This window comes from Crinia signifera, chromosome 5, assembly GCF_055691185.1.
Source record: "Crinia signifera chromosome 5, ASM5569118v1, whole genome shotgun sequence".
NCBI classification, from domain to species: Eukaryota; Metazoa; Chordata; class Amphibia; order Anura; family Myobatrachidae; genus Crinia; species Crinia signifera.
The window spans coordinates 191,534,181-191,547,820 of NC_139221.1; the positions used below are offsets into that span (position 1 = coordinate 191,534,181).

The following is a 13,640-nucleotide window of genomic DNA, read 5'->3' on the forward strand; positions in this document are numbered from 1 at the left end:
TAAATTCCGCATGAAATGTGAACACTCCGAACAGGGGGTGGAGAGGGGTGTGAAGGGCTGTTTGGGCTCATTACCATATGTTTACACCCCGCGTTTCATGGGCGTTCCCATGCAAACGCTGGGCGTACATGTGGTAATGCGGCCGTGACGCACGTGTAGGGGGCGAACATATGACATTGCCGGATGCCAGCTGCCCACCCAGATCCCTGCTTTTGCACGGAGAAATGCCCGTGTGGTCTGAGGTTGCGGGAGCTGGCGGACCACTCGGTCCTGCATTCTGCGACCATCGAATGATGGGGGAGGTTCCAAGAGATGGAGGAGGTGTATCCGTGAGAAATCCACTCGTGCTCCGTGCGGTCAGCGGCTTACCGCATTCGGACGGAGTGAGCGATCCAAACGAAAGGCGGGGTTTAGGATGCACGGTCCTGCCCGCATATTCGGCTCTGTCCGCACCGACCAGAATAAGGCCCTAAGTCTGGAGAAATAGCACTACAATGCAAATTCCATTTCCAGGAAGTTTGTAGGTCCCGATCCTCCAAACTACCCTATTGTGAAACTAATGGAGGAGGAAGAGGGCAAGGTGGATGACCTCTGGAATGTGGTGGAGGGCTATGTACCCGTGCAGATGACACAACTAGAGGTAGGCAAAGTGGAAAGCTTGCCTTAAAAGTTGTTAGCTTCACCAGGGTGGTTGAAGCTAGCGGGGGGGGGGGGGGGGGGGGAGTGTGGCAGGGACAGCATACCTACACATGAAGATGTGGAGGATCCCGTCCAGGTTTTAGAGCAGCAGCAGGGACAATTATGTAATAAGGGTTGGGCTGATTAACAGCACCTGTGCTCCTCTGATATAAGGGTTTCCAGGGCAGAGGGTAATTGTTCTTGATGGTGGAATAGCTTCCCTAGTGATAAGCTGGGGTGTGGGCTATGAAAGGGAGCTTTGGAGCTTTCTGAAGAGTTTGTACTATGCTATGACACTTGTATGCTGCAATGCTTTAATTATCCTTGCATATGTTGATTACGTGGTAAGTTGTTGGCCTGCTACAAAATAAAGACAAATACTTCATCTTATCCAGTGTATGTGATTCGGGTATGAATCATTGGATAGTCAGACATTAGGTCGACATACATGAAGGTTGATATGCATGACGGTTAACATGACTGGAGGTCAACATGGGTTAGGTCGACAGGGTCATTGGGTCGACACAAACAGTAGGTCAACATGGGGAAGTTCGACAGTCAAAAGGTGGACATGGGGGTTTTCACTTTTTCGTCCCAAATGTCGACACCGTCGACATGTTCCTAAAAAAGTACACCGCGTTCCCTCGCTTGGCTCGCTGCACTCACCATGCTTCAGCCATACTATTTTATTCTCCCCACCAAGCCCTAATGGATGGTGGGTTCTGGATGACCGCTAGACAGGGGGGATCCAGAGTAACAGGGGCTTCTTTGCACTCGCCCCCTGTCAGAGCCCCGGCAGTCGGGATACTGACCGTCGGGATCCCCCTGTCGGGCAGTCATACCACACCCGTGGATGGTAGGGCATGAAATACCACCTGTCGGTACATGTTGGCTCAAAAAAGTGAAAACCCCTATATTGATATTTTGACTGTCAACCTTCCCCATGTCGACCTAATGCTTGGGCCGACCTAATGTCCCTGTTGACCTTCAGCGGTCGACCTAATGCTTATCGACCCAGTGACCGTATCCCTGTGATTCCTTGTCACATTATATATATATATATATATATATATATATATATATATATATATATATGTATATATATGTATATATGAAGCAAGGGTCCTCAGGAGGATCAAGCACGTCATTGCAGCAATTTATTTGAAGATAAGATGTTTATTAAGCCTAAGAGGCTTAATAAACATCTTATTTTCAAAGAAACTGCTGCAGTGACGTGCTTGATCCTCCTGAGGACCCTTGCTTCATATTCAATTTTGGCAAAGGCACGCAGCATCGTTGAACCGATTGTGGAGAGTGCCGGTCCGCTACACGATATATATATATATATATATATATATATATATATATATATATATAGACTTTGGGTCCGGCACTCCACGTGACAGGCAAATACTTGACCCGGTGCCTTCACAATAGCAGAAGCGAAATATGGAACAGGGGTGCGGCACTCGGGTACATCAAACACAGGAGACGAGGCGTCAGGCACCTGACGCCTCGTCTCCTGTGTTTGATGTACCCGAGTGCCGCACCCCTGTTCCATATATATATATATATATATATATATATATATATATATATATATATATATATATATATTACAATTGCTAATAGCATAATATACACAGAAACAATAAAAACTTTTTTTTTTTAATGATTTTTTCTAATGTAATTCATGGTGTGTTAATTCTAAATTAAATTGTTTGTATTCTGGATCAAATTTTTGTATTCTGTTAAACTGTCCTCGCTATTGACCAGATGCCCCAAGCTCCAAAAAGTTATAAAGTGTAGTGATAAAAAACCAGCCAGTCATCTCCTAACTGTCATTTTTCAAACCCAGTCTGTAACGTGGCATTTAGGGGCTGGTTGGTTGGCTGTTTTTCACTCTACTTTATCACTTGTTTAAGCTTGGTGCATCTCATCCATGCTGTAAATTTACATTAGACACTGAGCTGATCTTTTTTACAATAATTGAAACACTTTTACATTTGTTGTCAACAATCAGGAAACAATTGTTTGTTGCTGAGGAATTGTTTAATTAGTGGTGTGTTAACTTAAAAGCAATATGCCGCTACTTTTTAATTGAAAAATATTAATTTTTCTTAATTACTTCTTATTTGTAGACAGAAATTTGGAACTGCATGAATTCATCATTACCAGGTAAGGTTACAGAATATGCAGTTTTGTTGACCCTACTGTAAGGGAAATTTACTAAGAAGCCTGATTACAGCTGATCTATGAGCAAAGGGGTACGACTGGGATCAGTCATAATCCTCCGAAAATACAAAATGGAGAATATAGCATATTTTCTAAGCTGACGTATTCTCCTTATTTGTATTTTCCATAGGTGAAGCCATTCATATTTGGCTGCTGAATTTATGGAAGCAATATACATACCAGCTGCCAGCATCACACGGATCAATCAGTTCTGTGCAATTCTGCTATATATATATATAAAAATAATTAATGTGAAAATCCGGCGTGTATCCCCGGCAATAACCAGCCTCGGGCTCATTGAGGCGGTCCTGGTTGCTGAAATACAGGGGGGAAAAGGCTGGGGTCCCCTTGTATTTCTATAAAACAGTACCAGGCTCTTGGCCAGTCCTGTTTCCCAAAATATGGGGGACAAAACTAATAATGTATAACTTTAATATATATTATGGTACTTGTGTAGTTTCACGGCGGCAGTTACGTTATAATTGTGGTGTCCCTGTCAGAATCAGCGTAGTGTTCCCGCGGCCAGCGTAGTTAGCGTAGTCAGTCACCGGCCAGCCTAGTTAGTGTAGTCAGTCAGAATTAGCGTAGTGTTCCCGCAAGCGTCCCTGTCAGAAGTAGCATAGTGTTCCCGCGGCCGCTTAGCGTAGCGAAGATACAAATATTGGTCATTCAGGGCATCCAATAAAACATTTCCCTTAGCGGTACTACTTGATCTATCTTTCAAATTTATTTCTGGGTAGTTTAAGTCACCCATAATAATAATGTCCCCTAAGCTGGCCGCTTTTCCCACCTCTAGCAAGAGATCTTTTTCTTCCTCCATATTTATGTTGGGTTGTTTATAACATGTTCCTACTATAAGTTTTTGAGCACCTTTAATATTACATGTGATTTCTACCCATACTGATTCTAATGACTCCATTGTGCTCTTGTATATCTCTTCCCTTATGTATGGTTTTATGGATGGTTTAACATATGAACATACCCTCCCTCCCCTTCTACCTAATCTATTTTTTTCTAAACAGACTGTAATCTTCTATGTTAGCCTCCCACTCATGTGATTTGTCCCACCAAGTTTCGGTAATACTTATGAAATCAAAATCTTCCTCCAAAACTAGGGTCTCTAGTTCCCCTATTTTACCAATTAATCTCCTAGCATTCAGATAAAGGCATTTCAGATCTTGTTTTTTCTTTGCCAGTGTTACAGTATGTTACCTATTACGACCAGAAAAGATACAGGACAAGTATATAAGACAGTACGATGCTCTCTCATTACGTTATCGGGGAATGCACAATGAACATCAATATATAAAGACCTTGTCATATATAATATACTATATCTCATAGCTCATACTGCAATAAATGAAGCTGAAAACTTCCTCAAGTGACCTATATCAGGATCAAGTTATTTCATTATCCCAGCTACCATTGTTGCAGAATTTTATGTAAAAACTTACCATTGCCAACTCAAAGTCGACATGGTGCCCGATTACGACACAGGACGATTACGTCAAAATCACTATGCTCTCTGCTACTTGACTTATGGATAGAACAAGCACCCGTTTGTAAAACTTCATATAAGTAACACTATGAATCTAAGTGTCAAACTATTATGCTGCGCAAATATAATCCTTTACAATTCAGAGATGTACATAAATTTTCTTAAATAAAGCACAGCTTTCTTCTAACGAATCTAGTGTAAGTCTAATGACATATACACTCTGCACCAAAGCATCGACCAACTGTAAAGGTATCAGCACTTACCATCATTCAATTAACTCCCAGGTGACTGAATCAATGACAGTGAGGCTCATGAATATGCATTACTAGGCAGGTACTTAAAGGGCTTCCAGGCAAACACTCAGGTGGTCCAGACGAAGCTCACTGGCAAAGCGTACACCGACCGTACACTCCGCAGTGTGCTCCCACTTCCCTCTTCCCCCATGAATGCATTTTGATCTGTCTTCTCTCCTTTAGCGGTATCAGTAGCGGCGTGCATCCAAGCACTTAGATCAGCAGAGAGGCACGGTGCGCACCGTATGACTGTTGCCGAGTACACTGGCTGACAGCCTCACAGGCTTGTTAAGACCCCACCGCATACTGCACTGAGAGCCGGTCGTGCTACTTGTTAGCCGGAGTGATGAGCGGGCGCAGCGTCTCTGATCACACGCTGCGAACTCCGCTGTCCCGGCTCGCAGACCGGACCAGTAGCACCTCATACACCGCTTACTGTGTCCTATCCCTACATACCAGTGGCCACTAAACATAGCTCAGCCCCAACTAAGGCTCACAAATTTATTGGGCATACCACTTGAGATTTGGGAGCGCATGTTTCTGCCACTTTAATGACAATACTGATCTGTTGTGTGGGACCATAAATTGCTGGCTATTCTCACACTACAGACACAGTCGGTATCTGCGTATCTTTGAATTAAAGTAGGCACTCACAGTGATACCGCTAACTAATAGAATTAAGAAAGTACTGATAACTGGGAATATCTGTGTTAACCAGTTCTCATTTGAAAACAGTGAATGCATCAACACACATTAAAGTGATAATATTAAACACATCAGAAAATTGTGAAGTGGGACCCCACGGAAACAAGGATATCTTTATCCTTTTTTTATGTGTCTATGTTTAATGTATGTATTGTGTTTTTTATATTCTCGCCAGAGGTCTTAGAAAATAATAAATAAAGGTTACATTTTAAATTTTCTCCTTCCTGGTGCATCACAAAGTGACATTCTCTTTTTCTTGCTCTTCAAGAATCTGTCTTTTACCTATTACAGTTGCAGAAGGTTCCTGAAACGAAGTCAGTATCATAGACAAAATTTGTATTTGTATACCTCTTTATACCTTTTATACCTTTGTATTCCTTTCGTATACCTTGTTCCCTGAGCTTAAACTGGTCCTGGACAGGTAATGGAACTCCTTTTCCCTAACACCTCCCCCCCCCCCCCCATTAAACAGAGCCTAGACTACTGCCAGGGAATTTGTGCCCTACCTCCCATAATGGGATAATGGTCCCACAAGGAAAGGGTGTGGTCACACAATAGTTACACAGTATATACACCACATATAGCGCCCTTGATTCATATTAAATCACACAGTAGTGCCCCTTATACACATAATGTCCACAGATGTGCTGCTTATACACATCTGTCTCTGTCACTCCAGTAGCTCACTGTCCATGACCCTCAGCAGATACATGCCCTGTGTCCCTCCAGCAGCTTCCCCACCTCTGAATCCCTCCAGCTTCCTCTCACTCTGTCTTCAGCAAGCACAGAGCCTGCTCCTCTTAGTGGCTCTTCTTCACTACCGGCTTTTCTTTTGGAATTACTGTTCAGTGCTGTGGAAGAGGTGGAACTCACTTCACCCTACCATTAGAAGTGGTGGAACTCAGTTCCACCCTGTTCCCCCTCACTTTAACTCCTGCTTGTTCCCTTCTTCCTCTCTTCCCCTTGCTTCCTCCACAATAAAGCTGTAAATACTTCACTCCCTTGGTCTCTTGGATATTTTCCTCTCCTGATTGCTATCCTACCTCTCTTACCAGTCCTTCTCTATCTCCTCTCATGACTCCACCTCCACCCCACTTCCACTAATTTGAGGTGCCCCCACAAGGTTATGTTCTTGGTCCTCTCCTTTTTTCTCTCTATACTCTTTAGGTGAACTTATTAACTCTTTTGACTTTCAATTTCATCTCTATGGTAATGATTCACAAATTGACCTTTTCTTCCCTGGCTTCTTACCCACTCTCCACAATCATTTCTCCAACAGTATCTCCGCTATCACTTCTTGGATGTCACAGTGTTTACTTAAACGTAACATGTCCCCAATTTCGCTGCCTTGGAGTAATCCTTGACCCCCCCTCCACTTCAAACTACACATTCAGCACCTCTCACAAACCTGCCATTTTCATCTTAAAATTATTTCCAGGATCAGACCCTTTCTAAAACCATTATAAACTCACTGGTCATCTTGTGACTGGCCCGCTGTAATCTACTTCTATCTGGCATCCTTAAAAAAATCGGTACTTGTTTCCTAGCACGGCCACACCGATTTACATCGGGGTGGTCGTGTCGGAAAAATCGGGTCGATCGCATCGCATGCGATTTGGTCGCATGCGATGCGATCGACGCGACCGACCGATTTTCGACCCGATTTTACATTGGATTCAATGTAAAATATTCCCAACCCCCCCAAATTTAACGGCGTACACCCCACCCCACGATAGACGCCAACCCGAAGCGTGGCGAGCTCAGCGAGCCCGCGAGGGGCGGCGGTGCGCGTCCTCCGACCTTTTCATTCCCCTACTATCCACGTCGGCGTGGAGTTGAGAATAGAATAGTGTGGCGAGCGCAGCGAGCCACCGAGCCCGAAGCGTGGCGAGCGGACGCATATACCTGTGAAGTTATACGCGTCCCCTCGCGGGGCTCGCTGCGCTCGCCATGCTTCGGGCTCGCTGCGCTCGCCACACTATTCTATTCTCAACTCCACGCTGACATGGATAGTAGGGGAATGAAAAGGTCGGAGGACGCGCAACGCCGCCCCTCGCGGGCTCGCTGCGCTCGCCACGCTTCCGGTTGGCGTCTATCGTGGGGTGACGACGGGGACATCTATAATGTGAAATGGGTCATATTGGCCCATTTCACATTTTTTCACATTTTCTCACGATTTCAATGTTAAAAAATATTTTAACATTGAAGCCTATGGAAAAATCGGGGGCATCGCGTCGGGACCAATGTTAATGGTCCCGACCGACGCGATGCCCCCGATATTTTACCTTTCCCGACACGATTTCAATGTTAAAATATTTTTTTACATTGAAGCCTATGGAAATATCGGGGGCATCGCGTCGGTCGCGTCGGGACCAATGTTAATGGTCCCGACCGACGCGATGCCCCCGATATTGTGTCCTAGCCGGCAAAATGGACCTGATTTCAAAGGAAATCGGGTCCATCGTATGGATCGTGTACCTTAACTTAAAGGTACACGATCCATAAGATTGTGGCTGTGCTAGGAAACAAGTACCAAAAAATCCTCTGTCCACTCCAATCTATCCTCAATGATGCAGTCTGGTTTACCTTTCTTAGCAAATTCACTATATCCATCTCCCTTCTCCTACAAGCTTTGCTGGCTTTCCTTTCTTTTCAGAATCCAATGCAAGGTTCTTACACTAACTTACAAATCCCTCACCCACTGCTATCCCATTTGCATGTCTGATCTTATCTTCCTTTACACTCCCAACTGTCATGTTTGCTCTGCTAATGCCTACCTCCAAGATTTTTCATGTGCTGCTCCCTTTCTCTGGAATTCCCTACCTCTCCCTCTCAGACTCAACCTCTACAAAACTTCAACCTGGTTCTCCAGACCCACTCTTTCACCAAACCCAGCCAAATCACTGTCTACCTGTGTCACCCCTGTCTGTCTCCCCTAGCTCTCATGAGAAGGGCCCTCTTCCCTCATACTCTTTTCCTTTTCTTACTCAAACCAACTTTGATGGCACCAATTCCTGCTGTGAAGCCCTGCTATATAAATAAAGGATAACAAGACATGTAAAAATGGGGATGCTGTTAGTATGCAGATGACTAGCACCATAATACCGCTATTGATGAGGATACCACTGCCATGAGGATACCACTGCCACAGAATCCCATTTGTCGATATCCTGATCGGGAAGGGGCATGGTTAGGTAAAGGCACTATCAGGGGACTTTGGATCAGGCTGAATGGGTGGGTGTTAGGAACCAGGATTTATGGTTCAGTTCAGTTTTGTGTTCTGTTCAGTTTGTGTTTGGCATTTGACTCACTGGTGGCCTCCAGTGGTAGGTCTGTGCCATCAATATTCTGTGAGCTGAAATTCACTCACAAGTCTGCGAGGTAATGAGGTCGTGGAAAGAGGGGGGCCCTAGACTGCACACCCTGTAATGAGAGGTGCTACCTTGCTGAGATTTGTAGCTATATGCAAGACAGAGGGGGTTTGCAGGTGCACTGTGCAATCATTACTGCTATGGAGTTCATGCCTGGGGCGCAGGGTGGTTTTGCTGGACTGGCTTGGGGGTGCCCTGCGCCCCAGACATGAACTACATAGTGCTAGGGACCTGCTCTAATGAGGAGACCTTAACGTGGTGAGCAGGTAGATATATTTGGCCAAATGTATGCTAACATCCTCATAAATGAATTATAAAAGGAATACATGTTAGCAGTAATGATTGCACAGTGCACCTGCAAACCCCCTCTGTCTTGCAGGTAATGAGCTCATTAAGTACAGCTTGGGAGCTGCCTGGATCTCTACCAGGTGTAATTAATCACTTGAGCCCTTCATAGAGCAGGCTCTCCTGCAATACTCTGCCAGTGATAGCTTCCAGCTTCCTTCTTCCTGTTTCCTGTGCAAGTAGCTGCTATTCCCGATCCACAGCTGGCCACCTGTCTGGGTACTGCTCTGTTGGAGTTCACCAGCCGTTTGCTGATAATTGTCCATTTCTCCCTGCACTTAGCCCAGTGGCAGTTGGCCGTTCCAGCCTGCTTTCACTCAGTTACAGAATCCTGTCTGGCAGCTTCAGCTTCTGCTCCAGTGCTGTCCACCTGCCTGATCTCAGCCATCTTCCTCTGTGCTTGTCTGCTGCTGTTACGCTCCCGGGGTGCATCTGTTGGTCAGCGGTCCGTTCCTGGTACTGTAAGTTCCCCGGTTGGGGACCTGGTTCCTTATTCTTGGCTTGGTGCCCTCCTGGGCCTTGTTATTTCAGTCCCACTGAGGAACTCAGGGGGGATTCTCCTCAGCAGTTGCTGTGTTCTCAGTTTTCCCGGACTGGGTGGTCTCAGTAGGAATTTATCTGTGTTTAATGTTCGTGCGTATCGTTTGTTGTGTGCTTTTTGGTGTGGTGCATTTCTTATTGTGTATGCGACGTGGTCGCAGTTGGTGGGCGACTAGGTCGCTGGCGCTTTTAGTTGTGTTAGATAGTTACGGCAAGCTGCCTTTTTTCTTTAAGTCCCAGTCAGGCTTTGTAGTTAGATTATCCTTTTGGCTGCACCCTGAAGGGGGTCCCGGCTCTTTGTCCATACATAACACCTGGCTTCACCGGAGTTAGGGCGGGCCTAACTCGCTATTCCAAACGTGGCGGCTACAGGCGAAGCCTAGTTCCTGCAGGAGCCCGGTTACCCAATTAAGGGGGTCCACAGAGTTAGAGTAGGATTCCGCCGTGGCTGTCCTAAACAGCAGTCCCGGCTGTGGGTGTACACCTGAAACCATAACATCATCACTGGCCATACCAGTATCTGCATGCATTCACAGTAGTCATAGGGGATACATGCATATACAAAATTTTATTTCTTTGTGTTTTGGGTGTTGCACTTGATTACTGGACCTATAGATTTATCCATATTAAGATTTTTTGTTTGTTCAGCTTGCCCAGGTGGTCTGGTCTGTATGTTAGTTTGTTTCATTGCTGTGCTTAATTATGCAGGCCTTGCAAGCCTTTTCAATTGCCTTAAATACAGCTGTTTTGGCCTTGAAGCCTGAGCGGATTGAGGTGTTGCAGCAGTCACTCCTGCAATTACAAAACCTCTTAACCAAAATTTTCCTGGACCTCTCTGAGGTTATTGGGGTCCTATCTGCTTCTAAAAAGAATGAGACCCTGGCTAAAGAAGTGTCAGCCAGCAAGTCTTCAGACCAGGAGGTTCAGAAGAGGCATAGAAGTTTTGTTCGGCCAAGGCTCTTACAGGAGGAGCGCAGACGGTGTTAAAACTTAAATCTGTGTCTTTATTGTAGGGGTTCAGGCCACTATCTCCAGGTGTGTGAATTGCGCAAGTCTGGTGGTAGTAAAAAGTTTTCTACTCCATCCAAATTGAGCCAGGTTGTAAGATCAGTACCTGTCTCCACGGTGGCTGTAGAGCTTGACCTTAAACCACCCATATATAGCACTCCGACCTATAACTGGGGTCCTAAGATTAGGGCGCCCAATTGTGGTTTATGGAACCAGAAGAGGATGTTTTACCCATCCACTAAGATTTCTGGCAGGAAGACATTAGATGCTAATCTCCCAGACAGGGAGATCCGTGTTCTTTCTAAATTGGAGTTGCTAACCCCAGAGGGGGGTCTCAGAAGCCGTTACTTCTGAAGGGGCCTCAAGGGGCATAACCCCAAAGGGAAATCCCAAGTGACAGTTTTAGAAGGGATTTTTAGTAACATCGTCCCCGATGTTGAGGGTCCCGGAGTTGCCTCCGATGTTGACAGTCCAGGAACTGCCTCCGATGTTGGGGGTTCCAGATTGGTGCCCAGTCTCTTGGTCCCTGTGAGAGAGTCTGGTGCCGGGGGCCCGCCAAGCGAGTCTGGTGCCAGGAGCCCGCAGAGCGAGTCTGGTGCCGGGGGCCCGCTGAGCGAGTCTGGTGCTGGGGGCCCGCCGAGCGATTCTTGTGCCAGGGGCCTGCTGAGCGACTCCGATGCCGGGGGTCAGCCAAGCGGCCCAAAGGCCACAGCTCCAAGTGGGGGCCCAAAGGCCGCAGCCCCGAGTAGGGGCCCAAAGGCCTATTTCACCCCAGAAGTGGGTCAAGTCTGTTTCACCCCAGAAGGGGGTCAAGTCTGTTTCGCCCCAGAAGGGGGTCAAGTCTGTTTCGCCTCAGAAGGGGGTCAAGTCTGTATCGCCTCAGAAGGGGGTCAAGTCTGTGTCGCCCCAGAAGGGGGTCAAGTCTGTGTCGCCCCAGAAGGGGGTCAAGTCTGTCCGGTCCCAGAGGGGGACTCTGCCTGTCCGGTCCCAAAGGTGGACTCTGCCTGTCCGGTCCCAGAGGGGGACTCTGCCTGTCCGGTCCCAGAGAGGGGCTCAGTCCATCTTGCCCCAAGAGGTATCTTAGAAGCTGTGTCCCCGGAACGGGTGGCCACATCCTTGGCTGATGTCCCAAAAGCCACAGCCTCAGCAAGGCTTTCAAAGGCCATAAGCCCAGTGGGGGTTTCTGTCTTGTCAGCTTCTAGGGAGGCTTCAGGAGTTGCAGTCTCCGATGATATTGTTCTCGCTAAGAGTTCCAGTCCAGAGGTCCCAGAGGTGGATGTCTCCACGTCTGTAATATTTGAAGGAGATCTAGCCCATTTTATTTCCCTGGTTAATCACTATGCTGCCCTTTTAGAGTCAGGACCATCTTCAGGGGTCACTTGGGCTAATATTGTTGACCTCCTCATTTCTGCCTTCAAGGGTAGACCTCTTAAATGGGCTTACGAGCGGATGAATTCTGGTGACCCTTGTCTTCGAGATCTATCTTCTTTCTGTGATGCGGTTATTAGGAAATTTGGTCCCAGAAAGAGGGGTTTTGTTTCTCCAGCTCCTGGAAACGTGGTGCCCAGCATAAGCCAGGGGCTTAGGGACCTGGCTTCTGAAGACGCGCAGTCTCTGTTTGTTCATTCTTCTTCTGCCTCATCGCTTGATCCGGAATCCAGGATTTTAGCTATTGGTTTTGCCTCACTGACTCCTGCCCAAAAAAATTTGGACACATCTGGTAACTGGAATTCTGAGTCTGGGGAATCCGATAAAAATTCTGCCTGGGGACAATTAAGTCATTCTACCCTTTCTTGGATTCCATCCGTTAAAAAAAACTCTCATGATCTCCTCAGATCGGGACTCCAACTCTGATTCTGATCTGGTAGCCCTTAGGGACAGGAGACCGGTTTTAGCATTGAATCCAGATTCGGATACCAGTGATGATAGTGAGGGTAATGAAATACCATTCATCCCAGGTCCTTTTTTTTAGAAAGGATTTTTTCCCGAGCAGGAGATTCTGATCTGTCCTAGCACCCCTAGACGTCATCAGGTGAAGATAAAGAAAAAGAAATATAAGCATTGATCTGCCCCTTTTACCCGGATTATCACCTTTATTTCTTGTGTTTTGTGCCCTGTGGTCACAGTCAGGTGGGGGGGGCACTGTCACAAGCTGTTGTCACAGCTTGTGTCTGTTTGTCCGGTGTTGTATTGTTGCCCTTCTACCAATGTCCAGGCGCATATACTTTTTGGTAAATCTGGATATTGGGGTCTGTTGACCCCTCCTCAAGGGGGGGTACTGTTAGGAACCAGGATTTATGGTTCAGTTCAATTTTGTGTTCTGTTCAGTTTGTGTTTGGCATTTGACTCACTGGTGGCCTCCAGTGGTAGCTCAATATTTTGTGAGCTTAATTCATTCACAAGTCTGCGAGGTAATGAGCTTGTTAAGTACAGCTTGGGAGCTGCCTGGATCTCTACCAGGTGTAATTAATCACTTGAGCCCTTCATTGGGCAGGCTCTCCTGCAATACTCTGCCAGTTATAGCTTCCAGCTTCCTTCTTCCTGTTTCCTGTGCAAGTAGCTGCTATTCCCGATCCACAGCTGGCCACCTGTCTGGTACTGCTCTGTTGGAGTTCACCAGCTGTTTGCTGACAATTGACTATTTCTCCCTGCACTTAGCCCAGTGCAGCCTTCCTGGCCTTTGGCAGTTCCAGCCTGCTTTCACTCAGTTACAGAATCCTGTCTGGCAGCTTCAGCTTCTGTTCCAGTGCAGTCCACCTGCCTGATCTCAGCCATCTTCATCTGTGCTAGTCTGCTGCTGGTATGCTCCCGGGGTGCATCGGTTGGTCGGCGGTCCGTTCCTGGTACTGTAAGTTCCCCAGTTGGGGACCTGGTTCCTTATTCTTGGCTTGGTGCCCTCCTGGGCCTTGTTATTTCAGCCCCACTGAGGAACTCAAGGGGGATTCTCCTCAGCATTTGCTGTGTTCT

General features: G+C 46.6%; 1 protein-coding gene across 2 annotated transcripts in view; it reads left to right on the forward strand.

The window, feature by feature from the left end:
* The window catches only part of RECK (reversion inducing cysteine rich protein with kazal motifs), a 531,495-nt gene that overhangs the window by 149,373 nt on the left and 368,482 nt on the right, over nt 1-13,640 (forward strand). For both annotated transcript variants that reach the window (XM_083188355.1, XM_083188354.1), the window contains exon 4: nt 2,820-2,856. In XM_083188355.1, the coding sequence (XP_083044481.1) occupies nt 2,820-2,856 (37 nt within the window). The remainder of the gene's footprint in view (nt 1-2,819; nt 2,857-13,640) is intronic.